This window comes from Rhinoderma darwinii, chromosome 5 (genome assembly GCF_050947455.1).
Source record: "Rhinoderma darwinii isolate aRhiDar2 chromosome 5, aRhiDar2.hap1, whole genome shotgun sequence".
Taxonomy (NCBI): domain Eukaryota; kingdom Metazoa; phylum Chordata; class Amphibia; order Anura; family Rhinodermatidae; genus Rhinoderma; species Rhinoderma darwinii.
Window position 1 is genome coordinate 174,779,881 of NC_134691.1, and position 27,960 is coordinate 174,807,840.

Here is a 27,960-nt window from a genome sequence, read left to right on the forward strand (position 1 = left end):
CTGTAGTGATAATGGGAGATTTTAATTTCCGGGATATTAATTGGTGTCATGGTTCGGCTTCAACTGCAAAGGGGAGACATTTCCTCAACCTGTTGCAGGAAAATTTTATGGGCCAGTTTGTGGAAGACCCGACTAGAGGTGAAGCTCTGTTGGATCTGGTCATTTCTAATAATGCAGATCTTGTTGGGAATGTCAATGTTCGTGAAAACCTCGGTAACAGTGATCACAATATAGTTACATTTTACCTATACTGTAAAAAACAAACGCAGGCTGGGAGGGCAAAAACATTTAATTTTAAGAAAGCCAATTTCCACAGGATGAGGGCTGCAATTCAGGATATAGACTGGGAAGAACTAATGTCAAATAATGGAACAAATGATAAATGGGAGATTTTCAAATCTACTTTGCGTTATTATAGTGCAAAATTTATTCCTACAGGTAATAAGTATAAACGACTCAAATTAAACCCCACATGGCTTACACCTTCTGTGAAAGGGGCAATACATGACAAAAAAAGGGCATTTAAAAAATACAAATCTGAGGGTACAGCTGTATCCTTTGTAAAATATAAAGAGCTTAATAAAATCTGTAAAAATGTAATAAAATTAGCAAAAATCCAAAATGAAAGGCAGGTGGCCAAGGATAGTAAAACAAATCCTAAAAAATTCTTCAAGCATATAAATGCAAAAAAGCCAAGGTCTGAACATGTAGGACCCCTAGATAATGGTAATGGGGAGTTGATCACAGGGGATCAAGAGAAGGCAGAGTTACTAAATGGGTTCTTTAGCTCTGTATATACAACAGAAGAAAGAGCAGCTGATGTAGCCGGTGCCAGTGCTGTTAATATATCAGTTGATATACTGAATTGGATGAATGTAGAGATGGTCCAAGCTAAATTAAATAAAATAAATGTGCACAAGGCTCCGGGACCAGATGGGTTACACCCTAGAATTCTTAAAGAGCTTAGTTCAGTTATTTCTGTCCCCCTTTTCAAAATATTCAGAGAATCTCTAGTGACTGGTATAGTGCCAAGGGACTGGCGCAGGGCAAATGTGGTGCCTATTTTCAAAAAGGGCTCTAGGTCTTCCCCGGGTAATTATAGACCAGTAAGCTTAACATCCATCGTGGGGAAAATGTTTGAGGGGCTATTGAGGGACTATATACAGGATTATGTGACAATAAATAGCATTATAAGTGACAGCCAGCACGGTTTTACTAAGGACAGAAGTTGTCAAACTAACCTAATCTGTTTTTATGAAGAGGTGAGCAGAAGTCTAGACAGAGGGGCCGCTGTGGATTTAGTGTTTTTGGACTTTGCAAAGGCATTTGACACTGTCCCCCATAGACGCCTAATGGGTAAATTAAGGACTATAGGTTTAGAAAATATAGTTTGTAATTGGATTGAGAATTGGCTCAAGGACCGTATCCAGAGGGTTGTGGTCAATGATTCCTTCTCTGAATGGTCCCCGGTTATAAGTGGTGTACCCCAGGGTTCAGTGCTGGGACCACTATTATTCAACTTATTTATTAATGATATAGAGGAAGGGATTAATAGCACTATTTCTATTTTTGCAGATGACACCAAGCTATGTAATATAGTTCAGACTATGGAAGATGTTCATGAATTACAGGCAGATTTAAACAAACTAAGTGTTTGGGCGTCCACTTGGCAAATGAAGTTTAATGTAGATAAATGTAAAGTTATGCATCTTGGTACCAACAACCTGCATGCATCATATGTCCTAGGGGGCGCTACACTGGCGGATTCACTTGTTGAGAAGGATCTGGGTGTACTTGTAAATCATAAACTCAATAACAGCATGCAGTGTCAATCAGCTGCTTCAAAGGCCAGCAGGATATTGTCGTGTATTAAAAGAGGCATGGACTCGCGGGACAGGGATGTAATAATGCCACTTTACAAAGCATTAGTGAGGCCTCATCTAGAATATGCAGTTCAGTTCTGGGCTCCAGTTCATAGAAAGGATGCCCTGGAGTTGGAAAAAATACAAAGAAGAGCAACGAAGCTAATAAGGGGCATGGAGAATTTAAGTTATGAGGAAAGATTGAAAGAATTAAACCTATTTAGCCTTGAAAAAAGAAGACTAAGGGGGGACATGATTAACTTATATAAATATATTAATGGCACATACAAAAAATATGGTGAAATCCTGTTCCTTGTAAAACCCCCTCAAAAAACAAGGGGGCACTCCCTCCGTCTGGAGAAAAAAAGGTTCAAGCTGCAGAGGCGACAAGGCTTCTTTACAGTGAGAACTGTGAATTTATGGAATAGCCTACCGCAGGAGCTGGTCACAGCAGGGACAGTAGATGGCTTTAAAAAAGGGTTAGATAATTTCCTAGAACAAAAAAATATTAGCTCCTATGTGTAGAAATTTTTCCTTCCCTTTTCCCTTCCCTTGGTTGAACTTGATGGACATGTGTCTTTTTTCAGCCGTACTAACTATGTAACTATGTAACTATGTAACTATGTAACAGCCCTTTAAATACACCACGCGGGAGAAAAAAACCGCCAATGTAGACAGGGTTAAAGTGCAAGATGACGTAATCACTGTGAACAGTTCAAACATGACAGGTACAAAAAAAGAAATCCAATTATGTATAATGCTAATTTAAACTAAAATCGGCAGAGTGGAAATAAAATGCGGTATGGGATCTTGTCATAAGAAAAAAGGGGGGGGGGAATTGCAGACAATCATATAAAACATTAATATCCATATCGATGAATTTAAGCAGTTGCTAAAACACAATAAAATATACAGAAGTTTAGCGATGTATCGTACTTGCAATATTTCGCGGTAATTCACCATTTAATTAGGATGAAAACGAATTGAAACAAAATAAACTGAATAAGTGAAAATCATAAAAACTGCTATTGAACCCATATAGCTGGGAACTCAACTGGACGTGGAAACCATAAAAATAATGTATATTTCAGTGAAAAAACAACAATCAACCATTAAGTTGATCTGAATGTCATTTATATTTTTATTTCTAGTAATTATCCTATGGAATAAAATAAGAACATTCCATCATATAAAGATGTAGGTGTCAAGTAATTTGGATGAAAGGGAGGGCTATTTTAGACAATCTAAAATATGATTAAAGATAAAAGTTTTAAAAGCTCAAGAAAAAATACAGAAGTTTGTGCTGTATCAAAACAGCGATATTTTGCGGTAATTCACCAATTATTTGCAATCCAAACAAATTTATAAAAAAATGGATTCAGGAGGAGAAAATGATTAAAAATACTATAAACCCGTAGCGGCCAGACCCCAAAATAATCAGGGAAATTTCACCCAATGATATTAATATTAATAGAACCATTACTCATCCTTTACGATGATCATGATAGTATTAACAGTGATTACCCTGTGTAGTAAAATGTGGAAAATTCACTACAGATTCTACCAAAAAAATATATAAGTATTAAGTATACATATATAAGTAAGAATTGGGTCCTATATGCTAAAAAAACACAAATGTAACTGTGATAAAAAGGGGCATTAATCAAGATTAGTTTCTGAAATGTCATTCAAACCGTTTGGATGTAGGGTCAATAATTTAAATATCCCAAAATTTTCTCGTTGCTTGAGTTTTTGGAACCGGTTGGGAACGTCACAAGGAATTTGCTCAATAGGCGTAATAATAATTCTATTAAACTGGCAGTTATGGGATGAAGCACAGTGTCTCGAAACACTGTGTTTTAAAAACCCCTTGAGGACGTTATATCTATGTTTGTTGATTCTGCTTCTCAAACATTGAATGGTCCTCCCAACGTACTGTAAGTGGCATGAACACTCAAGGAGGTAAATTACAAAATTACTACCACAATTAAGGAAAGCCTTAATAGGGAAAATTTCTTTGGTTGTATTGGAACAGAAGGTCAGTTTTTTGTGTGAGATATTATTACAACACAGACAAAGTCCTTGGCTACACTTAAAGGATCCATTCAAAACTGGTAAAACTCTGGGAATAGAAGGTTTAAGATTGTTAATACCACTAGGGGCCAATATATTCTTCAAATTAGCTGACGGTCTAACTCAGGCAACCACTACTATCAAAAAATATTCCTCCTAACAGAGTTGCATTTACCACAGATGTACTTCAATATTTGTCTCCTACTTTTGTGAGGTCTTCTAGAAATAACCCGAAATATAGAAGTAATGAAATCCCACATTCAGGGATCAAAAATCCTCAACGTAATTTTAATATAACTGGTTCTACCACTTGCCCCAGCAATGCTAATGGTATCATCACTGAGAATAAGAATCCATCCACATGCTCTCGGTCTACTAGTTCTGGTGGCATTATGTGTCCATCCGATCACCGACTTTCAAACATACCCATTAACGCCTTCAAGTCCATAGATCTTGAGACGGAACTATTGCGTTACAATATAAAGACCGGTGTTTCTTCCCCTAAATGCCCCCCGTCTCCCCATCACAATGACTCAGTTTACACTCTAGATCAGGATAGTAATTCATCATTGATGCAATTGTCTGTGCATAACAATTCTAACGAACAATTTGACCTGTCAGTACATGATGTGGAGTCATCCCTCATTTCTGATGACTCATTTTGTGATGACCGACAGAATGTATCAATTCAAAAACCATTAGGAGTTCCCTCTGACCATCCCTCCTTATGTATGGACAACACACTTTCCGCTGTTTCTTTTTTAGGGCTCCCGTCCCAATTAACTATGCCTCCAATAACCCCAACATTAAAAAGCAAGGACTGCTTGGTACCATACATTACGAGTCCCAAAATTCAGACAATAACCAGTTTTTTTCCTACCATTCAAAAAATGTCGACAAAAAGAAAATTAGAAGCAGACAAAGATATAGAGGAAAGAGGGGTGGAAGGAGCCGTAAATCTGTCACTAATTCACTTGCAGTCCAAAAAACAAAGGAACACACAGTGAAACTTTTTAATTTGTCCACCTACAAATTGAATATTTGGGAAACCAGTTTATTGGGCAAAGGGCTTTCCTTTTGCCCAGTAGCCCCTCCCGACACTTTTGAACTCTTCATGGACCTCAATAGGTTTGTCAGGAAGCTGACCCTATCCAGACATTTTTCCTTGGCCGATGATTCCTCATTAGCTCCTCCTAAAAATGATTCAGTTGAAAGGATGCCTAGCCAATTGGCTCTAAGTGTGGATGTACATCCCAAATCCAATTTTTATCCAATACATCACCAAGGTCCGTTTCTGGAAATCTTCTCCACACTCGTTGGAAATGAATTTAGGTTGCTTGATAAACCTCAATTTATGCCAGACAATTTATCCAGTATAGAGAGAAAAGCTATCAAATCCCTACGGAATAATAAGGAGATTGTGATCCGCTCCGCAGATAAAGGAGGGGGCATCGTTATACAGAACAGGTGTGATTATCTCAAGGAGACCTCCAGAATTTTATCAGACAGTTCATTTTATTTAAAATTGGAGGCTAATCCTCTTTCCTCATATATAGATGAATACAGAACCTTCATAGACGCAGCTTTTTCAGAGGGTTTACTGACCAAAAAAGAAAAAAATTTCCTTAATATGCCATGTCCTAGTTTACCATTTATATATCACTTACCAAAAATACATAAATGTATGAATAATCCTCCTGGCCGTCCTATCATTTCTGGCATTGGATCCCTTACCAGTAATTTGTCACACTATATAGATCTACATCTACAGCCTTTTGTATTACAACTACCCTCTTATTTGAGGGATTCCACTCAACTTATTAATGATTTACAAAATCTTTTGACTGTACCCCCCTTATCTAAAGTGTGTTTCTTAACAGCCGACGTCACAGCCCTATATAGCAATATTCCCCATGACAGAGGCCTTGAAGTGATTGAATCGGTCTTAGCTTCGAATCCCAAAATTCCAACTGCACAAATTCTGTTTTCAACGAACTGTGTGGAATACATCCTCAAACACAATGTGTTTAGCTTTGGAAACAATTTTTATAATCAAATAAAGGGCTGTGCCATGGGCTCCAGATTCGCTCCGGCATATGCCAACTTATATATGGGTGAGTTTGAGGATAAACACATTTTTAACGGCCATAATTTTAAGGAACAAATTTTACTCTACAGACGTTTTATAGACGATTTATTTATTGTATGGAAAGGTGAAGAAAAAGAAGCTACTGATTTCATGGAAACATTAAATAGGAATGACTTTGGAATAACTTTCACTTATACTTTCTCCAGTACATGTATTGACTTTCTAGATTTAACCATTGATTATGATGACATTAACAGCAATTTTAATACCAGAACACACTTCAAAAACGTTGATGTTAATAGCTACATCGATTTTAGAAGTGCCCACTACCCCCCGTGGATTAAAAATGTACCCTTTGGCCAATTTAGGAGAGTGAGGAAGAATTGCTCGTCTGAAATTAATTTTTTAAGGGAATGTGAGGTTTTGGAAAGTAGATTTAAGGAGAAAAATTTCCCTAGACAACTTATTAAAGGTGCACGTTCAAAAGCCACAGAATTGACCCAAAAGTCCTGTGTTAGCCAAACTAAAAAGACAGAGGATACTACCGATTGCACTAATAAAAATGGAAAAACTAATACCAACAAGATTAAGTTTACAAATAATTTTATTACATCATATAATAGTGGACATAAATTGGTGAGATCTATTTTGTCCAAACATTGGCATATCTTGAGAAATGATCCTTTCCTCAAAAATTCTCTACCTGACAAACCAAATATCACCTTTAGACGGTCAGCTAATTTGAAGAATATATTGGCCCCTAGTCGTATTAACAATCTTAAACCTTCTATTCCCAGAGTTTTACCAGTTTTGAATGGATCCTATAAGTGTAGCCAAGGACGTTGTCTGTGTTGTAATAATATCTCACACAAAAAACTGACCTTCTGTTCCAATACAACCAAAGAAATTTTCCCTATTAAGGCTTTCCTTAATTGTGGTAGTAATTTTGTAATTTACCTCCTTGAGTGTTCATGCCACTTACAGTACGTTGGGAGGACCATTCAATGTTTGAGAAGCAGAATCAACAAACATAGATATAACGTCCTCAAGGGGTTTTTAAAACACAGTGTTTCGAGACACTGTGCTTCATCCCATAACTGCCAGTTTAATAGAATTATCATTACGCCTATTGAGCAAATTCCTTGTGACGTTCCCAACCGGTTCCAAAAACTCAAGCAACGAGAAAATTTTTGGATATTTAAATTATTGACCCTACATCCAAACGGTTTGAATGACATTTCAGAAACTAATCTTGATTAATGCCCCTTTTTATCACAGTTACATTTGTGTTTTTTTAGCATATAGGACCCAATTCTGACTTATATATGTATACTTAATACTTATATATTTTTTTGGTAGAAATCTGTAGTGAATTTTCCACATTTTACTACACAGGGTAATCACTGTTAATACTATCATGATCATCGTAAAGGATGAGTAATGGTTCTATTAATATTAATATCATTGGGTGTAATTTCCCTGATTATTTTGGGGTCTGGCCGCTACGGGTTTATAGTATTTTTAATCATTTTCTCCTCCTGAATCCATTTTTTTATAAATTTGTTTTGATTGCAAATAATTGGTGAATTACCGCAAAATATCGCTGTTTTGATACAGCACAAACTTCTGTATTTTTTCTTGAGCTTTTAAAACTTTTATCTTTAATCATATTTTAGATTGTCTAAAATAGCCCTCCCTTTCATCCAAATTAATTACTTGACACCTACATCTTTATATGATGGAATGTTCTTATTTTATTCCATAGGATAATTACTAGAAATAAAAATATAAATGACATTCAGATCAACTTAATGGTTGATTGTTGTTTTTTCACTGAAATATACATTATTTTTATGGTTTCCACGTCCAGTTGAGTTCCCAGCTATATGGGTTCAATAGCAGTTTTTATGATTTTCACTTATTCAGTTTATTTTGTTTCAATTCGTTTTCATCCTAATTAAATGGTGAATTACCGCGAAATATTGCAAGTACGATACATCGCTAAACTTCTGTATATTTTATTGTGTTTTAGCAACTGCTTAAATTCATCGATATGGATATTAATGTTTTATATGATTGTCTGCAATTCCCCCCCCCCCTTTTTTTCTTATGACAAGATCCCATACCGCATTTTATTTCCACTCTGCCGATTTTAGTTTAAATTAGCATTATACATAATTGGATTTCTTTTTTTGTACCTGTCATGTTTGAACTGTTCACAGTGATTACGTCATCTTGCACTTTAACCCTGTCTACATTGGCGGTTTTTTTCTCCCGCGTGGTGTATTTAAAGGGCTGTTGTTCAGACTACAATGTTTGTGGCCTGAGGAAGATGCCGGTGCGGCATTGAAACGCGTAGCCTACAATAAAGTTTCAATTCTAAACTATTACTGTATCCGTTCCTGAGTAGCAGCGCCGTATGGGGTCCCGTTTTTTCAAATAAATTATACATTTACATCGCGGTGGTCCTTCAAGATTGACCGACTGGGATCTCGGCAGCAGCACTCATCCATTATTTATCTACCTACTATACGCTCCTGACATTTTCACCTGTGGTAAGCCTCCATCTGTCAAACTAAGTTTGTTATTTCTTGGGCTTACTCACACTATGTGGCGCCGTGCTTTTCTCTCTCAATTCACTTTTCCCCTAAGGCATTGTAAAGAAAAATAAATTAACATAATTAGTTTTGCCATGTCCGTAAAAGTCTGAACTATTACAATTTAATGTTATTTAACCCGCACAATGAACAGAGTAAAAAACACACACACACACACACACATATATATATATATATTAAATGCCAGAATGCTGGTTTTTGGCCACCTCATCTCCCCAAAAAAATTGAATAAAAGTAATGAAGAAACTTACATGTACCCAGAATTTTTATAATTAAAAATTACAGCTCGTCTCACAAAAAAATAAGCCCTTTTACTGCTCAATCAACAGTAAAATAAAAAAACTTATGGCTCTCAGGATGTGGCGACACAAAACAAATTAGTTTTTCCTGGTAAAGGTGGTAAAATATAAAAAAAAAACTATACAAATTTAGTATCACTGTAATCATATTGACCCGCAGAATAAAGTTAATATGTCGTTTTAACCACACGGTGAATGCCGTAAAAATGAAACCCAAAAAACAATGGATGACTTGCTGTTTTTTTTCCCATTCCACCCCAAGTAATTTTTTTCCAGTTTCCTAGCACATTATATGGTAAATAAATGGTGTCATAGAAAACTACAACTCGTCCCACAAAAATAAAGCCCTTAAACGGCTTTATCGACAGAAAAATTAAAAAGTTATGGCTTTTGGAAGGTGGGAAAAAGGAAAAAATTAAAATAAAAAAAAATGGCTGTGGCGGGAATACACTAGAATCATTGTTTTTTTGTGGATTTTTTCTAATTTGTCTTGCATTTTTTGAATCAGTGGCATATTTACAAAATCTCAGCTTTGGCTTTTTTTCCGAGCATTTAGTGGTGTTTTTCCCCCATAGACCTTCATAGGTTTTTTTTGCCTATTAAAAATAACTGCAATTGTCAATTTGTGTGGTATTTTTTTTATGGCTTTTCTGGTGCCATTTTTTCAGAATAAATGATGTGTGCAAAGGGGAATATTTGCATCACATAATTTGAAATGTAAAAAATGCATATAGTAAAACACACAATTTTGGAAAATAATCCACAAAAAAACTCATTACCATTTTCCAAAAAAAACTATCTTAAGGGCACATTCAGACGTGGCGGAATTGCTGTTTAATTCCGCAGTGGAATTCTGCAGCAGCCGTTTTTTACATTTGTTTCTATACATTTTTAGGAAAGTTAGTTCAGATGTTGCAGAAAATAACTGTGCGGAATTTTCCCTCCGCAGCTTGCACATTACGTTGCGGAGAAGCAGCAGAATTTCACTGCGGATTTCAGCATTTGCACTGCAAAGGCTGAAATCTGCAGCAAGTCTGCTGTTATATCCACAACGTCTGAGTTACCTGTCAAATATGAAAAAGTTGCTGCAAATTCGCAAAGAATCCGCAGCAACATTTTCAGCGGAAAAATGTTGCCACGTCTGAACATGGCCTAATAGATGCATTTTTTGTGCCAAAAAAACTCAAAATGTTTGTGTGAAGGAAGCCTTAGGGCATGTTCAGACGTGGCGAAATTGCTGTTGAATTCTGCTGTGGACAGTCCGCAGTGGAAATCCGCAGCAGCCGTTTTTTTCATTGGTTTCTATACTTTTTATGTAACTTGGTTCAGACGTTGAGAAAAATAACAGTGTGGAATTTAGGCTGCGGTGCAGAAATTTCACGCCGCAGCATGCACAGTCTGTTGCGGAGGAGCAGCGGAATTTCACTTCAGATTTCAGCCTTTGCAATGCAGCAGAAATGTTTTGCCACGTCTGAACATGCCCTTATAGTACAGTCAGACTTCAATCTCTGGACCTCTAGATTAAATGTCACTTCTTAACAAAAAGTTCTATGCAAAAACTTGAGTTTTACCTAGACTACGGTTGATCTTAGATCTTTACAGCTTATGTGGCCACCAGGATTCGATACATCGGGCAGTCTCCTACAGTATGCTTGATGTGACATAGTAGAGCTTAGGGCTTGCACAGAGGAGTGTGTGTGGAACATGTAGTCAAGCTAGTGAAAATCTAACGTCATACTGTTTTATCACTGCTTGTTTTTCAGGAATTAATTTGGAGTGTAATACTTCAAAAGAGGCTCGAGCCTTTTGTTCTATGAGGCTGAGAAGAACATTTTTGTGCTATCAGCCATTTAATCTTTAAAAAGTCTGAACTGCAGAAAAACCTTTTGATACATTTATTATAGTAAAAACGTACACAACAATGGAAAGCTATGACCATGATTTTATGCTCCAATAACTTTAATCAAGGTTGGTTTCTACACTTTAATGTGTAGTGGTCTCTTGGTGAACTACAAAAAGGATGCAGAGCTTTTAGAGACCAAATCTTCTTGCAAGACTTGTACTTGTAGTAAATATGCTCTCACTGGATTATATGTCCAAAAACTAATGATGCAACTGCAAGAAAATGTTTTCTTATGCACTTAGCTTAATCTCACTTTACAAAATGTTGTTTAGAGTAGCATGCTGCTGACAAAGTATTACGTTGGAATAAACATTAATACCATCTTATTCTGTTTTTATGGTGTTCATTTTTTGTAATTGGAATCTCATTATTGAGTTGTCATGATCTGGTTCATAAAACTTTATAGTTTTGTTTTCCATGTTGCACATACATAAATGCTATATTGTTTTATCTCATATATAATGAAACATTTTTACAGTACATCCTGCAGTGCTCTCTTGCTTTGCTCTGTTCTGCAATTGCATATTTGTGTGCAGTTTCTAGTATCTGTTTTAGCTTGACTTATAAGTTCATTAAAAATAGAATTGGGCCTACTAAAGTATTCTTGAAAATGTTTAACAATTAATATAATTTGTGCATAAGTCATCGATGCTCAAGTAGTATGATGTAGAACAATAGAGAGATAATAGAGTGCAATATGAGACACTGTGAATGTAAAGAGGAGTTAACAGAATTCTAAAGGGGTCATCTGGCTTAGAAAATACATTAAAAAATACCTTATTACCTTAAAGTGTAGATATGCGTTTGACACACTTCTGAAATATCAAAGTGACATGTCAGAAGTTTGGATTGGTGGGGGTCCGAGCACTGAGACCCCAACCAATCGCTAGAACGAAGCAGCTGAAGCACTCGTGTGAGCGCTCAGCCGCTTTGTGTCTGTTCGGCTTTTTTCCGGAAAGCCGATGTATCGGAGAACGGGCTCATAGACTTTCTATTGAGTCCGTACACAATACATTTATTTCCGGAAAAAGCCAAACAGACACGAAGCGGCTGAGGGCTCACATGAGCGCTTCAGTTGCTTCGTTCTAGCGATTGGTGGGAGTCTCAGTGCTCAGATCCCCACTAATCCAACTTCTGACATGTCACTATGACATGTCAGAAGTTTGTCAAACATTTAGCTACACTTTAACTAATTCAGTCAAAGTTTTAAAGACAGATACAATTTTAAATATTAGAAGAAAATAAATGTCTGTAGCAGAGAAAAATGATCCAATCCTTCTTTCCATGATACTTCAATAACCCCCTTGCTGCCAATTTAATTTGGCAAAAAAATTACTTTAGCACCTATTTTGTATTCCAAAAGGTATTTTTATTATTTTACTCTAAGGCTTCTAACATTTGTGCTGCACTAAATTTAGAAACAAGGCTTCATGGGTGTACACGAGATCATTTCTCAAATATATATATTTTTTTTAGGTTCCCACCCCCTCATTAAGGAGATAGCAGGAACTAATGTAGTTCAGCCTCAGCCATTCCTCATGCAGTCTTCAAAGAATCCAAACTACTGTAGTTCACACTACACTAATTATGTTAAATACAAATTAAATTGCTTATCTCTATATAGTAGATACATTTGATAAGCTTAGATAAGAGTTAAGGTTTTAAGGCTACCGTTAACATTACTTCCTGACTGAAAGTCGTTTCAGCCATTATCAGATCAGATCTCCATCTAATCACATTAGCATAATCCTAGAGCGAATGTTTTGAAAACTACTTGTTGATATGCCCTAGCAGCGCTTTTGCTCAATACCAGGAAAGTACTCTGTTCTGCAAAGGGGTAAGGAACTTTAGTGCAGTCACTTATTCACAGCACAATTTTTTGGTAGGTGCCAAGCACATTTTTCTTTTTAATAAACTTTAATCTATTACATACTATTTATTTTTTTAGGTTTTACAGCGGTAGCACTTTTATTTTTATTTGTATTTTTTTATATATTGAAGTTTTATTTAAATTTTGTAATACAAACGGAGACAACAGAATAATTTTACATGCAAGAAATATCTGTCTTTACACACATAAGTAACAAGTATCCATATGATTGCACTTTTATGTATGATACATTTCATACATTACGTAGATACTTGCACAATAAACAAAAAGAGAAGTCAAAAGACTAGACTATAAGGGGGGGCAATAAAGGGATGAGGATGTGACAATAAAGACATTAACGACTGTCTACATGGAATATGAAGTATCCACAAACCTCCAGCTGTCAAGACTGCCTCCTTACGCTTGGGAATATTATTTCAAATGTATAAACAGTAGATAAAATCAATCCATACAGTATTAATCTTAAACCCACCCCTCCCAATCAGAGCCGCAGATAGACAATCTGTTACCTGGGGCAAAGGTTTTGTTTGCTACCGCTATCCCTGTATCTAAATACGCTATCCTGGTGAAGGCAATGTGGCATGTTGACACCCCACCTGGCTACCAGCACTCGGGGGAATATGCCCCTGGTACCCCGCCCTTCAAGCTATGTCCCTGCTCCCAACTCCTTAAGGTTACATAATAAACACAGAAAATAAAAACAAAATAAAACTTTTTTAGTTTAACACGAAGCATTTTATGTAAGCCTAGGCTACCTTATTCTAACTAGGGTTTCCATAATTATTTTTTCAAACTGCTCACCTAGGTTATAATTAATATACCAATTTTTTTTCATATTCCATTACATGGTTAACTAAATTCTGCCACTTTGAGATCCATGATATTGTAGAGCTGAGTGAATCTTTGAAAATCTGCCATGTCTGCATTTTGCCAATGGGTGAATTTTCTATTATGTTGATTTTGCCACATATAAGACAATGGATACAGAAATACAGATCAATTTTCTAGTATTTCAGTATCCATTGACTTATATGCAGTAAATATTGCTCCATTAAAAGAATTGCCTGTCAGCAAAACTTCAACATAGCGAATTGTAAAAAATTCGCTCATCTCTAGTGTCTAGCAATCGCAACGCATATATAGATTCTGTCTAGGAAATACACTGCATAAAAAAAAAAAGGTTTTATTATGAAGTCTGGATGAGTCCCTAATAAATAATTATTGCACAATGAAAAACTAGAGTCGATTTTGTTGGATTTGTAGATAAAACCTGTTATATTTCCAATTGTTCTTAATAATATACTAGGCGATTTTATATACAGAAATTGATATATTATAAATACATATTTCCATATTTTCATATTATATCATAAACACATTCCCAAATTGACATAGTTTAACCCCTTCCCGCACCTTGGCGTAACTGTACGTCCAGATAAGCAGTAACTTCGCGCACCTGGGCGTACAGTTACGTCCGCGCTTTAAAAGTTAACCACTGCGCGGCGCTGCACCGCAGCGGCGGTTAACTGTGCAGGGTGTCAGCCCTGCTCTCCCCGTTGCCGATCAGCGGCCTGTCGCCGCTGAAATCGGCAATTAACCCCTTCGATGCGGTGGTCGATTGCGATCACCACATCGAAGAGGTTTACAGCGGATCGGCAGCCCCCCACATGTATTTGCGGGGGCTGGCGATCCTTATCATGGCAACCAGAGGCCAGACAATGACCTCCGGGTTGCCATGTACGGAAGCCTCGGAGGATCAGCCTCCGGCCGTTCCTCCTCTGCTTCCTGTCAGTGTGACAGTTACGTCACAATGACAGTTAGAACACATTACACTACGTGTGTAGTGTAATGTGTTCCAGCAGCGATCAGAGCTGCCAGTCTAAGTGTCCCCTAGTGGGACAAGTAAAAAAAGTTAAAAAAAGATAATAAAAATGTTTTGAAAAAGTGTAAAAATCAAAGTTAGAAGTGACATAAACAAAGAATGCTTTTTTTCCTATAATAAGACTTTTATTATAGGAAAAAAATTAACACGTTAAAAAAAGTACACATATTTGGTATCGCCGCGTTCGTAACGACCCCAACTATAAAACTGTAATGTTATTTTTCCCGCACGGTGAACACCGCGAAAAAAATAAACGAAAAACAGTGCCCGAATCACAATTTTTTGGTTACCAACCCTCCCAAAATATACAATAAAAAGTGATCAAAAAGTCGCATGTACGCCAAAATGGTACCAATACAAACTACATCCCGTCCCGCAAAAAACAAGCCCTTACACCGCTTTTTTGACTGAAAAATAAAAACGTTATGGCTCTAAGAATATGGTGACACAAAAATTTATTTATTTTATAAATAAGTGATTTTATTGCACAAACGCTGCAAAACATAAAAAAATTATATACATCTGGTATCGCCGTAATCGTATCGACCCGCAGAATAAAGTATAATGGTCATTTATAGCCCAGGGTGAAGGCCATAAAAAAAACAAATAAAAAACATTGTCAGAATTGATGGTTTTTGGTCACCTTGCTTGCCAAAAAATGGAATAAAACGTGATAAAAATTTTTTCTGGTACCCCAAAATGGTACCAATGAAAACTACAGATTGTCCCGCAAAGAATAAACCCTCACACGGCTCCGGTGGAGAAAAAATAAAACAGTTCTGGCTCTCAGAATATGGCGATGCAAAATGTGCAGAGTGTTCCAAAAGCAGATAAGATCGGGCGCCATTTATAAGTGCGACACTGGCCACATATCTGCGGATTATTATTTATTTACTGCATTATTATACCCTCTTATTATACCCTGATGTACCCCGCACAGATAACATGTACCCTGATGTATCCCGCACAGATTACATATGCCCCCACATTATAAACTGAAACACCAGTAAAACCCCAAACAGAACAACTACCAAGCAAACTCTGTGCCCCAAAAGCCAAATGGCGTCCCTCCCTTCTGAGCCCTGCAGCGTGCCTAAACACCAATTTACGTCCACAGATATGGCATCGCCATACCCGGGAGAACCCGGTTAATATTTTGAGTTATTTGTCTTCAGTGGCACAAACTGGGCATAACATATAGTGCACTAAAATGGCATATGAGTGGAAAATTTTAATTTTCACTCCGCACCATGCGCTGCGCATTAACCCCTGCGCGCACCATGACATAGCATGTCGTAGTGTGGGGGGTGATGTATGGAGCGTCTCACGTAAAAAATAAAGAATTTAGAACGGCAAAATCGCTGTTTTTTTGGTCACCTTGGCTCTACCTAAAAATGTAATAAAAAGTGCTCAAAAAGTTGTATGTACCAAAAAGTTGCACCAATAAAAACGACCGCTCGTCCCTCAATAAATAAGCCCTCATACTGCTCTATTGACTGAAAAATAAAAAAGTTGTGGCTCTTGGAACGCGGGGAGGAAAAAACTAAGAAGGAAAAGAAAAAAATGGATCACTCCAGAAAGGGTTAATTACTTTCTAATGAAAAACCATTTATGACCACACGTGGGGTATTGCCGTACTCGGGAGAAATTGCTTTACAAATGTTGGGGGGGCTTTTACCCCCTTTATCCTTTGTGAAATTGAAAAAAATGCAACATTTTAGTGGAAGAAATGTCGATATTCATTTTCACGGCCTAATTCTAATAAATCCTGCAAAAGACTTGTGGGGTCTAAATGCCCACTATATCCCTAGATAGATTCTTTAAGTGGTGTAATTTCCACTTTTGGGGGGTTTCCCCTGTTTTGGCGCCTCAGGGGCTTTGCAAATGCGACATGGCACCCAAAATCCATTTCAGCTAAATTTGAGCTCCAAAAGCCAAATAGCGCTCCTTCCCTTCTAAGCCTTGCTGTGGGTCCAAACAGCAGTTTATTACTACATATGGCATATTTCCGTAATCAGGAGAAATTGTTTTACAAATGTTGGGGTGCTTTTTCTCCTTTATTCCTTGTAAAAATTAAAAATGGCTACCTTTTTTCGATTTTTAACTTTACAGAATAATTCCAATGAATTCAGCAAAACAACCGTGGGGTCAAAATGCTAACTTTACCCCTAGAAAAATTCCTTGAGGGGTGTAGTTTCCAAAATGGGGTCACTTTCCGGGGGTTTCCACTATTTTGTTCCCTCCAGTGCATTTCAAACGCGACATGGCCCTGAAAACCATTCCAGCAAAATCAGAATTTCAAAATCCAAATGGTGCTCCTTTCCTTCTGAGTCCTGCTGTGGGTCCAAACAGCAGTTTATTACCACATATGGGGTATTGCTATAATCAGGAGAAATTGCTTTACATATGTTGGGGTGTTTTTTCTCTTTTATACCTTGAAAAAATTAAAAATTTCTACGTTTTTTCAGAAAAAAGTAGATTTTCATCTTCACAAACTAATTAAAATAAATTTAGCAAAACAACTGTGGGTTCAAAATGCTAACTATACCCCTAGATAAATTCCCTGAGGGGTGTAGTTTCCAAAATGAGGTCACTTTTGGGGGTCTTTATTGTTTTGGCCACACAAGACCTCTTCAAACCTGACATGGTACCTAAAATATATGCTAAAAAAAGAAGGCCCCAAAATCCACTAGGTGCTCCTTTGCTTCTGAGGCCTGTGTTTCAGTCCATGACCAAACTAGGGCCACATGTGGGGTATTTCTAAAAACTGCAGAATCTGGGCAATAAATAATAAGTTACATTTTTTGGGAAAAACCTTCTGTGGTATAGAAAAAAATGTATTACAAATGAATTTTGTATAAAAAAAATGAAATTTGTAACTTTCACCTCTACTTTGCTTTAATTCCTGTGAAACGCCTAAAGGGTTAATACACTTTCTGTATGCTGTTTTGAATACTTTAAGGGGTGCAGTTTTCAAAATGGGGTGATTTATGGGGACTTTCTAATATATAAGACTCTCAAAGCCACTTCAGAACTGAACTTGTCCTTGTAAAAATCGCCTTTTGAAATTTTCTTTAAAATATGAGAAATCGCTGCTAAAGTTCTAAGCCTTGTAACGTCCTAGAAAAATAAAATAATGTTCAAAAAACTATGCCAAACTAAAGTAGACATGTGGGGGATGGTAACTAGTAACTATTTTGTGTGGTATTACTATCGGTTTTACAAGCAGATACATTTAAATTTAGAAAAATGCTAATTTTTGCAATTTCTCGCTAAATTTTGGTGTTTTTCACAATTAAATACTGAATCTATCGGGCAAATTTTGCCAGTAACATAAAGTCCAATGTGTCACGAGAAAACAATCTCAGAATCGCTTGGATAGGTAAAAGCATTCCGGAGTTATTACCACATAAAGTGACACATGTCAGATTTTAAAAATCGGTTTCGTCCTGAAGGCCAAAACAGGCTCAGTCCTGAAGGGGTTAATATCAATATCTTGTATTCTAGTAATATAAGAGTTTAGAGTGCATGGGACTCCTTTGCACTCAGAGCAATACTATACCTTCAATTGTTTATAATATATTTACTCACATATGTCTTTATTCAGTATACCATATTAAAATGCAATAACTGTTGTTAACTCTACTCACTATAATGTTTATTAGGATAACTATCTACTTTACTTTACTACGTTTCTATACGATCTATGCAAAGAATAACATTTATTTTGTGTTATTACAGGAATCCATTGGTTAAATTCAATGTGAGGTCAAAACTGCCAGCTGAAGAAATACTTTTTATGCTCTTTTTACAACAGTAGAACTTGTATGGTGTGGAAAAGGTGCACATCAAGCTGGATCCTACAGTTTTTCAGCAAGTGTTGGAGTTTTAACTACCAGGCTGTAGGGACGTCTTTTCCAATGCTTACAAGGAACTGCTTATCGCTGCTTCTTTGGTTCCTTTTTGATGGAGGTCTTTTAACACCACTGCATTCCCAGCAGCCACCACAAACTTCAGCGTCCAAGCAAAAAGAAAATGTTATCATCACAATGTCGGGAAGGAGATCAGCAGCACAAAGAGTTAAACGTGGTTGGGTCTGGAATCAGTTCTTTGTGCTGGAAGAATACATGGGATCTGAACCACAATATGTGGGAAAGGTACTGTTTTTATGAGACTGTTTAGTACCTGATGTCAATATATGTAGATATAAAAGTGCTAAATGAAACTCAGTGGGCAGATTTATCAAAAATAGTGTAAGGGGAAAGAAAAGCCACTGCCCATAAGAACCATTAACATTCCAGCTTCCATTTGTATAAGTACCTTTGTAAAGTGGAAGTAGTGACTTAAATGGTTGCAATGGGCAACTTCTCCACTTTTTCCTTGCACTAGTTTTTAAAAAACTCTTTCCAAATTTTATTTGTGTTATATAAGATCTATAGTATAGAGGGAAAAGCTACACCTGTTGAGTTTTTATCTCATTGGGGCATGTTTATCAATGCAATTGTGACAATTTTCTGGTGCAATGGTATTGAAAAGAGTGGCATTAAGGTCTAATTTCCCATTTACTGAGCTCTAAGGCTATGTTCACACAGGGTATTTTGTCGAGTTTTTTGCCGCGGAAACCGCGTCGCAAAACTCGGCAGAAACGGCCCGAGAACGCCTCCCATTGATTTCAATGGGAGGCGTCGGCGTCTTTTTCCCGCGAGCAGTAAAACTGCCTCGCGGGAAAAAGAAGCGACATGCCCTATCTTCGGGCGCTTCCGCCTCTGACCTCCCATTGACTTCAATGGGAGGCAGGAGAAAGCGTATATCTCGCTGTTTTATGCCCGCGGCGCTCAATGGCCGCGGGCGAAAAACGGCGCGATAATTGCCGCGAAAATCGGCGTGCAGGGAGAGGAATATCTGCCTCAAAGTTCCAAACGGAATTTTGAGGCAGATATTCCTCCCCCAAAATACTCCGTGTGAACATAGCCTAAACCTTTCTTTTTCCATCACTTGTAAAGTGTGGGGAAAAGGGGCATGCTAAAGTTTCATGCTTTAAAGTTTTATGTTTTGTGACATATAAAAGAAAATACAGTACCGCCATTAATTCACTCAAAAATGTCACAGTGAGCTATAACAGGTAATACCTTGTCACACATGCAGATTTGATGCAGCTTTTGGTGCAGTGTTTGATGCATTTTGTTTTTCAGCCAAAGCCAGTAATGGATCCAAAAGAAATAAAATATATAAAGGAAAGACTTATATTCTTTTATATACCCTCCTGTTTTGAGTGATAATCTTAAAGGCAATGCATCATCAGAAAATAACATATTATTTGAATAAAATTGTTATTATTAAATATTTAAAGTCATGGCATCACAAGCAGCCTGTTCAGGGAAGGCATTCCAGTGTCTCATAGCATATAGGCCTAAATTAGCTGAGGAGGCCTGTAGCTCTTTTTGCCATGATAGGTGAATATAAGTCTTATTTAATGGGCCATTACTACTGAGTTCAGGGCTGAAGGGCACCATTACTGAATTGGGGCACAAAAGAAGCTCAATTACTGATTGGGGCACTAGAAGACATTATTATTGCGTGGCGGTAGTAGGAGGCATTATTATTGAATGGGGGCACTTAGGGTATTATTACTAAGAGGGGGCCATAGGGGGCATTATTACAAAGTAGGGGGCAATAGGGGTTTTTATTACTGAGTGGGGGGCACTAAGAGGTGACCTATGAGGCATTATTACTGAGTAGGGGTACTAGGGGGGATTGTTACTGAGTGGAGACACTACGGGGCAATTTTACTAAGTAAGGGGCACTAGGAGGAATTAATACTGAGTGGGGTCACTAGGAAACATGGAGGCATTATTTCTGAGTGGGGGACTATGGGTCATTTTTACTGAGTGGGGGGCATTAAGAGGCATTATTGCTGAGTGGGGGCATTAGGAGGTATTCATACTCAGTGGAGGCGCTAGAGTCATTATTACTAAGCGTGAGCACTAAGGGACATTATTACTCAGTGGGGGGTACTAGAAAGCATTATTACTATTTAGGGGCAGAATGAAGCTCTTTAGCAATAAGGTCATTTTACAGTTTTTTGCTGCACAGCGGTGCAACCCAGCTGTGCAACTGTGTAGGGTACTGCAACCCAGCTCCTAAAATGGGGGGTTATCAATGAAAGGAGTTACATTTCAGTTGGGGAGGGGGTGCCAAACTAAAGTTTTGTGAAGAAAAGTCTAGCTAGGCCTCTGAAATAATGGTAGATAAAAGAATCACACAATATGCTTACATATAGAGAAACTATTTTTTACATTTTGGTTTACTCATCATGTAGTAATACATGTGGACTACTGCTCTCATATAGGAGATATTTTGCATATCTTTTAAATTATATTATAAAATTAGTTTTTTGTCGCTATATTCTGAGAGCCATAACTTAATTTAATTTTCCATCGATGGAGCAGAGGAGAGGGCTTGTTTATGAGGTACTTATGACTTTTTTTTATCACAATTTGTTCCATTTTTTGGGGGGAAGTGTGGTGACCAAAAAACAGCAATGCTTGCATTTAGATTTTTTTTCCTACGGCGTTCACCCAGCGGGATAAATATTGTGATATTTCACAATTTTTTTGTTTACTTTTTATATTGCTTACATACTGTATATTTTTGTAAAAAATTGGAAAATGTTTTTTTATCCTTTAGTGAATTTTTTATATACATCTTTTAAAATGTTTTTAAAACTTTTGATTTAGTCCCCTCAGGGGACTTCATTATGCGAGCATTAGATAAATAAACTGACATGCTTATGTGTTGCAGTGTATTACCTTTATCTATACTCTACTATTAAGTCTTGCCTCTGGCAAGGCTCAATAGTAGGGCACTGATGACAGACCTGAACCTTCAATAGGCCTCAGACTTAAATGGCAACCATTCCTAACCTGAAGATTTAGTCGCTGGGAGAGCGATCAGAGGACAAAGGCAGCCCTAACTTTGTCTAACCGCTTAGATGCCGCAATTGCTATAAACTGGTGTGTTTGAAAGCCTGCACCATCTTGGGGTAGCACATATCCGACATACTTCTACGTCAGATGTTGCTACGCAGTTAATGTAATTAAGACAAACTAGGACAGTAGTTTTCTTACAAATGGATCTGGATAAGTTGGAGACTTGGGCAGAAAAATGGCAAAGGAGCTTTAACACTGATAAATGTACGGTTATGCACTTGGGAAGGAAACATACATGTCATCGTTACATACTAAATGGAAAACGCTGAATAAAACTGACATAGAAAAGGACTTAGGAATTTTATTTCACAGTAAACTTATAGGGAACCTGTCATCCACATTATGCTGCCCTCACTGAAGACTGCATAATGTAGTGACAGATGCTCTGATTTCAGTGGTCTACTACTTATTTGCTTGTAAAGCCATTTCTGAGAACTTACATGCAGAGCCTAGGCAGTTCTGCCACTTTATAAATCTTTGTCAGACTGCACATGGAATATTGTGGACAGTTTTTGGCACCAGTGCACAAGAAAAACCAAGTAGAGCTTGAGCAGGTTTAAATGCGGGCAACTAAAGTAATAAATTGAATGGGTGGACTACACTACCTAGAAAGATTAACAAAATGAGGGTTTTTTAGTTTAAAAAAAGATAGCGGAAGCATGACCTAAAAACTATGTATAAATATATCTTTAAAGAGAACCTTTCACCTCCCCATACATGTGCAGCTGAATGCAGCATGTAATGGGGAGGGCTGCACAAACCCTGGGGCACTTAACATTTTTTTTCTACATCCCTCCGTTATTTAGATATCGGTGCCGTTATATCTGGCGCCCAATATTTAAATAACCCCCTGAACAGTCAACGGGGCATGTACTGGCCTGGGGGCATGTTACTATGGCTGTGACACTGTCCAATCAGATATGGACAGTGCCACAGCAAGAGCGAGGAGAGAGAGTGTGCGATTGCTGTCTTTTCACCCGAACTGGCAAGGGGGCGTGTCACTGCTACGGACATTGCAAGAGCTGTGGAGAGGAGAGCGCGCATGCTCGCTCTCATCTCTTCAGCTCTTGTGAGAGAGCAGTCTTGTATTGTCTGCCGAACTGGCAAGGGGGCGTGTCACTGCAACGGACAGTGTAAGAGCTGGAAAGCGCTTACACTGTCCGTAGCAGAGACACGCCCCCTTGCCAGTTCGGCAGACAATACAAGACTGCTCTCTCACAAGAGCTGAAGAGATAAGAGTGTGCTCTCCTTTCCCCAGCTCTTACACTGTCCGCAGCAGTGATATGCCCGCTTGCCAGTTCGGCAGAAGACTAATCTTGAAAGCTGAAGAGTGAGAGTGAGAGCGTGTGTGCGCGCGCGCACACACTCTCCCCTCGCTCTTTCTGTAACACTGTCCATATCTGATTGGACAGTGTCACAGCTATAGTAACACGCCCCTTTGCCAGTACACGCCCGGTTGACTGTTCAGGGGGTTATTTAAATATCGGGCGCCAAATATAACTGCACAGATATCTAAATAACGGAGGGAGGTAGAATTTTTTTTTTAAAGCTCCCCAGAGTTTGTTCAGCCCGCCCCATTATATGCTGCACATGTATGGGGAGGTGAAAGTTTATCTTTAAGGTCAATACAGAAATCTCTCTCATGATCTTTTTATGCCCAGAACTGTAAATATAATAAGGGGACATCCTTTACGTCTAGAGAAAATAAGGCTTCTACACCGACATATAAGGGGATTCTTTACTGTAAGAGCAGTGAGACTATCATAATGCCCCTATAGCTGCTCCCATACAGCATAATGCCCCTATAGCTGCCCCATACAGCATAATGCCCCTATAGATTCCCCATACAGTCTAATACCCCCATAGCTGCCCCATATAGCATAATGCCCCCAAATCTGCCACATAAAGCATAATGCCCTTATAGCTGCCCCTATACAATATAGTGCCCTATAGCTGCCCCCATGCAGTATAATGCCCCATAGCTGCCACCATACATTATAATTCCCCTACAGATGCCCCATATAGAATAATGCCCTATAGCTTCCCCCATACAGCATAATGCCCCTATAGCTGCCCCCATACAGTTTAGTGCCGCCTTAGATGCCCCCATACATTATGATTCTCACTTAGATGCCCCTAGTGCCAGTGCCCACATAGATAGTGCTACAGTGCCCATGTAGATAGTGCCCACATTACCCATGTAGATAGCACCAGGGTCCCCTGTAGATAGTGTCCCTATATAGTGCCACAGTGCCCATGTAGATAGTGCCACACTCCCTTGAAGATAGCACCTACCGTCCCTGTAGATAGCGCTCACTTCTAAACTAGAGCCATTGGGACTCCCACTAGGAGCGGAATCCCCAGCTAGAGCATAGGCCGGGGATTCCACACCTAGATGCTACTGTCCATATATGGACAGTGACGTCAGAGGCTACTTCTGGAGCGGAATCTCCTGCGATAGCATCGGCAATGGTGATTACGCTTCAGAGAAGCCTGAAGTCACTGTCCATATATGGACAGTGACGTCAAGGGCTTTCCCAGGCACAGCGCTTAAAGGATCGCTGTGCCCGGGAATTCCACGGCGAGCGGAGGAGCTCCCCCTGCTCCTCCGGTCTGAAATAATACTGAAGCAGGGAGCTGATGGTTCCTTGCTCCACCATTAAGTTCAACTTTATCTGCGTTCGGAGGAAACAGATACAGTTGACTGCGGGACATACCACCGGCTGCCGGGGACGGTTGGGAGGTATGATTACTCACCTGGAGGAGGAGCCCCTGACGTCACTGTCCACATATGGATAGTAATGTCAGGGGAGATTCTGCCCCAGGAGGAGTATTTAATTGTATATGCGCCCGGCCCAGTGCCCCCCCTAACTTCTCTCACAGTTACGCCCGGGGCACATGCCCCGTCTGCTCCCCCTCCTAGCTATGCCCCTATCTTCTGGATCAACATTGCAGAATAATAGGCTGAACTGGATAGAATTTTGTCTTTTTACAGCCCTACAAACTATTTTACCATGTTGCTACAGTGAAGGAAATAAGTATTTGATCCCTTGCTGATGTTGTAAGTTTGCCCACTGTCAAAGACATGAACAGTCTAGAATTTTTAGGATAGGTTAATTTTACCAGTGAGAGATAGATTATATAAAAAAAAAAAAAACAGACAATCACATTGTCAAAATTCTATATATTTATTTGCATTGTGCACAGAGAAATAAGTATTTGATCCCTTTGACAAACAGGACTTAATACTTGGTGGCAAAGCCCTCATTGGCAAGCACAGTAGTCAGACGTTTTTTGTAGTTGATGATGAGGTTTGCACACATGTTAGATGGAATTTTGGCCCACTCCTCTTTGCAGATCATCTGTAAATCATTAAGATTTCGAGGCTGTCGCTTGGCAACTCGGATCTTCAGCTCCCTCCATAAGTTTTTGATGGGATTAAGGTCTGGAGACTGGCTAGGCCACTCCATGACCTTAATGTGCTTCTTTTTGAGCCACTCCTTTGTTGCCTTGGCTGTATGTTTCGGGTCATTGTCGTGCTGGAAGACCCAGCCACGAGCCATTTTTAATGTCCTGGTGGAGGGAAGGAGGTTGTCACTCAGGATTTGACGGTACATAGCTCCATCCATTCTCCCATTGATGCGGTGAAGTAGTCCTGTGCCCTTAGCAGAGAAACACCCCCAAAACATAATGTTTCCACCTCCATGCTTGACAGTGGGGACGGTGTTCTTTGGGTCATAGGCAGCATTTCTCTTCCTCCAAACACGGCGAGTAGAGTTAATGCCAAAGAGCTCAATTTTAGTCTCATCTGACCACAGCACCTTCTACCAATCACTCTCAGAATCATCCAGATGTTCATTTGCAAACTTCAGACGGGCCTGTACATGTGCCTTCTTGAGCAGGGGGACCTTGCGGGCACTGCAGGATTTTAATCCATTACGGCATAATGTGTTACCAATGGTTTTCTTGGTGACTGTGGTCCCAGCTGCCTTGAGATCATTAACAAGTTCCCCCCGTGTAGTTTTCGGCTGAGCTCTCACCTTCCTCAGGATCAAGGATACCCCACAAGGTGAGATTTTGCATGGAGCCCCAGATCGATGTCGATTGACAGTCATTTTGTATGTCTTCAATTTTCTTACTATTGCACTAACAGTTGTCTCCTTCTCACACAGTGTCATACTTATGGTTTTGTAGCAAATTCCAGCCTTGTGCAGGTCTATGATCTTGTCCCTGACATCCTTAGAAAGCTCTTTGGTCTTGCCCATGTTGTAGAGGTTAGAGTCAGACTGATTAATTGAGTCTGTGGACAGGAGTCTCTTATACAGGTGACCATGTAAGACAGCTGTCTTTAATGCAGGCACCAAGTTGATTTGAAGCGTGTAACTAGTCTGGAGGAGGCTGAACTCTTAATGGTTGGTAGGGGATCAAATACTTATTTCTCTGTGCACAATGCAAATAAATATATATAATTTTGACAATGTGATTTTCTGTTTTTTTTTTATATAATCTATCTCTCACTGGTAAAATTAACCTATCCTAAAAATTCTAGACTGTTCTTGTCTTTGACAGTGGGCAAACTTACAAAATCAGCAAGGGATCAAATACTTATTTCCTTCACTGTATGTGCACCTTTTTGGGTGCAATTTGTGCAATTTTTGTCATCTCATTAATTTTTGCAGCTACAATAGAATTGCTAACACCTACCTACTTATCATATATTTATCTAAAGTCTGTCCAAAAAACCCAAAATCTACCTTTTATCCATGAAAACCTACATCTATGCTTTATCTGTGCTGCTTATTAGATAAAGGGATATTTATTCCTTTAGCATTTCCCTTTTTGGTTATATTTATTAGCCAGCTAATGGTTGGCCTTTCTTTACATAAGTTATATTGCTTAACACAATCACAACTACTTTGAAATAGCCTTGAATTGGAGCCAATGTCTTTGTGAAGGCTGCTTCAGGCAAAAAAAAAACCTTGTGCAGAATGTTAAGTGAGTCGGTGCTTACACAGGTCATGGTTTGGGCAGCAACAGGTTGTCGCTCTCCAGGTAATATGTACAGTAAGCTTGAGGCACATAACTGCAAGGTTAGTACAGCTTTTTAAAATAAGACAGACAAAGTTTACATCTCCCTTTGAATGGTCTATTGGGAAGAAAACAGTCAGGATCTCACATATAATTTAGCAGACACCATTTCTGGGATACAATGACATTTACGGTAAAACAGAGCAAAAGTTTTTTTTATCATTTATTTTTATTCTAAATATTATTATGAAAGGAATTGCCTCATGATTGCTAAAAAGATATGTAAAGATAAATATTCCTTTTGATGCATTCTGTAATCCACTTTGGAATTAACTGGGCATGTTGGTTAAACTTTGGCCATAGAAGCTTATTATCAAATCTCCTCTGTTTTTTTCTCCCCAAAGAAGCAGTGCCACTCTTGTCCTTGGACTATATCTGGTATTGCAGCTCACATATCAGGATTGTGCTGTTGTTTTTTTTGCATAGAGAATCCGTTGGGATGTATATGGCATAATATTTTTGTATTTTTATTGTATAATTTTGGTACATTGATTTGAATAGTAATATATACTTTATAAAAATAAGCAGTATGTATATTTGTTATTTGTAATTGACCTCGCAACCGGAAATTAACTTGTATGATTCAGCTGTTTGACAAATGATAGGTACTGCAATAATGTCATTGTGCTCAAAAGTATAAAGAAGGACGAAGAAGGATGGTTCGGCCAGAAAACTGGCTTCAGGGCTGAGGTGGAAATTTCCCTGTATGACTTGCATACAACTGCGCTGTGGAGCCTGTCTCTTTTCTATTTTGATCGGAGCTCCCTATTTCACAAGCAGCAGTGCATAACCAACAGAGTGTAGATTCTAGACTCCAGTTATGAGACATTCCTCTTAACACTTAAAAGCTATGTACACCTTTGAAATCTTTTTTTTTTTTTTAACAAAAATGTCTATCAGTGTGTTTGGTTCAACTTTCTAGAACTTTTTATTAAAAATTATTTTTACTTTTTGAGATACAGCTACTTTGTATCCTGCATATAGAGTAGCTGGTTCTAGCTCTGAAACCGGTATCCATCTGGTCAGCGGCAATGATGGGTTCAGTGTCAGTGGGTCCTGCTTGTCCCACATCTGAGTTCATATTTAGAAAGTTGTGCCAAATACACTGATAGGCATTTTTATAAAAATTATGATTTTAAAAGTGTACATAGTCTGTGATTGCAATGTTAAAAGAAGGTTGGTCCTTCCTATATGAAGTCACTGTGAACTCTTTTTCACATGCTTAGAAAGGCAGCCTAGGTCATTTGAAAGGTATGCTCTAACAGA

At 38.4% G+C, this 27,960-nt stretch overlaps 1 protein-coding gene across 1 annotated transcript in view; it reads left to right on the top strand.

Moving 5' to 3' along the window:
- The window catches only part of CDH12 (cadherin 12), a 762,277-nt gene that overhangs the window by 488,028 nt on the left and 246,289 nt on the right, over positions 1-27,960 (top strand). Inside the window, exon 5 of the mRNA XM_075826751.1 lies at positions 18,359-18,774. Within this exon, the coding sequence (XP_075682866.1) occupies positions 18,445-18,774 (330 nt within the window). The 5' untranslated portion in view covers positions 18,359-18,444. The remainder of the gene's footprint in view (positions 1-18,358; positions 18,775-27,960) is intronic.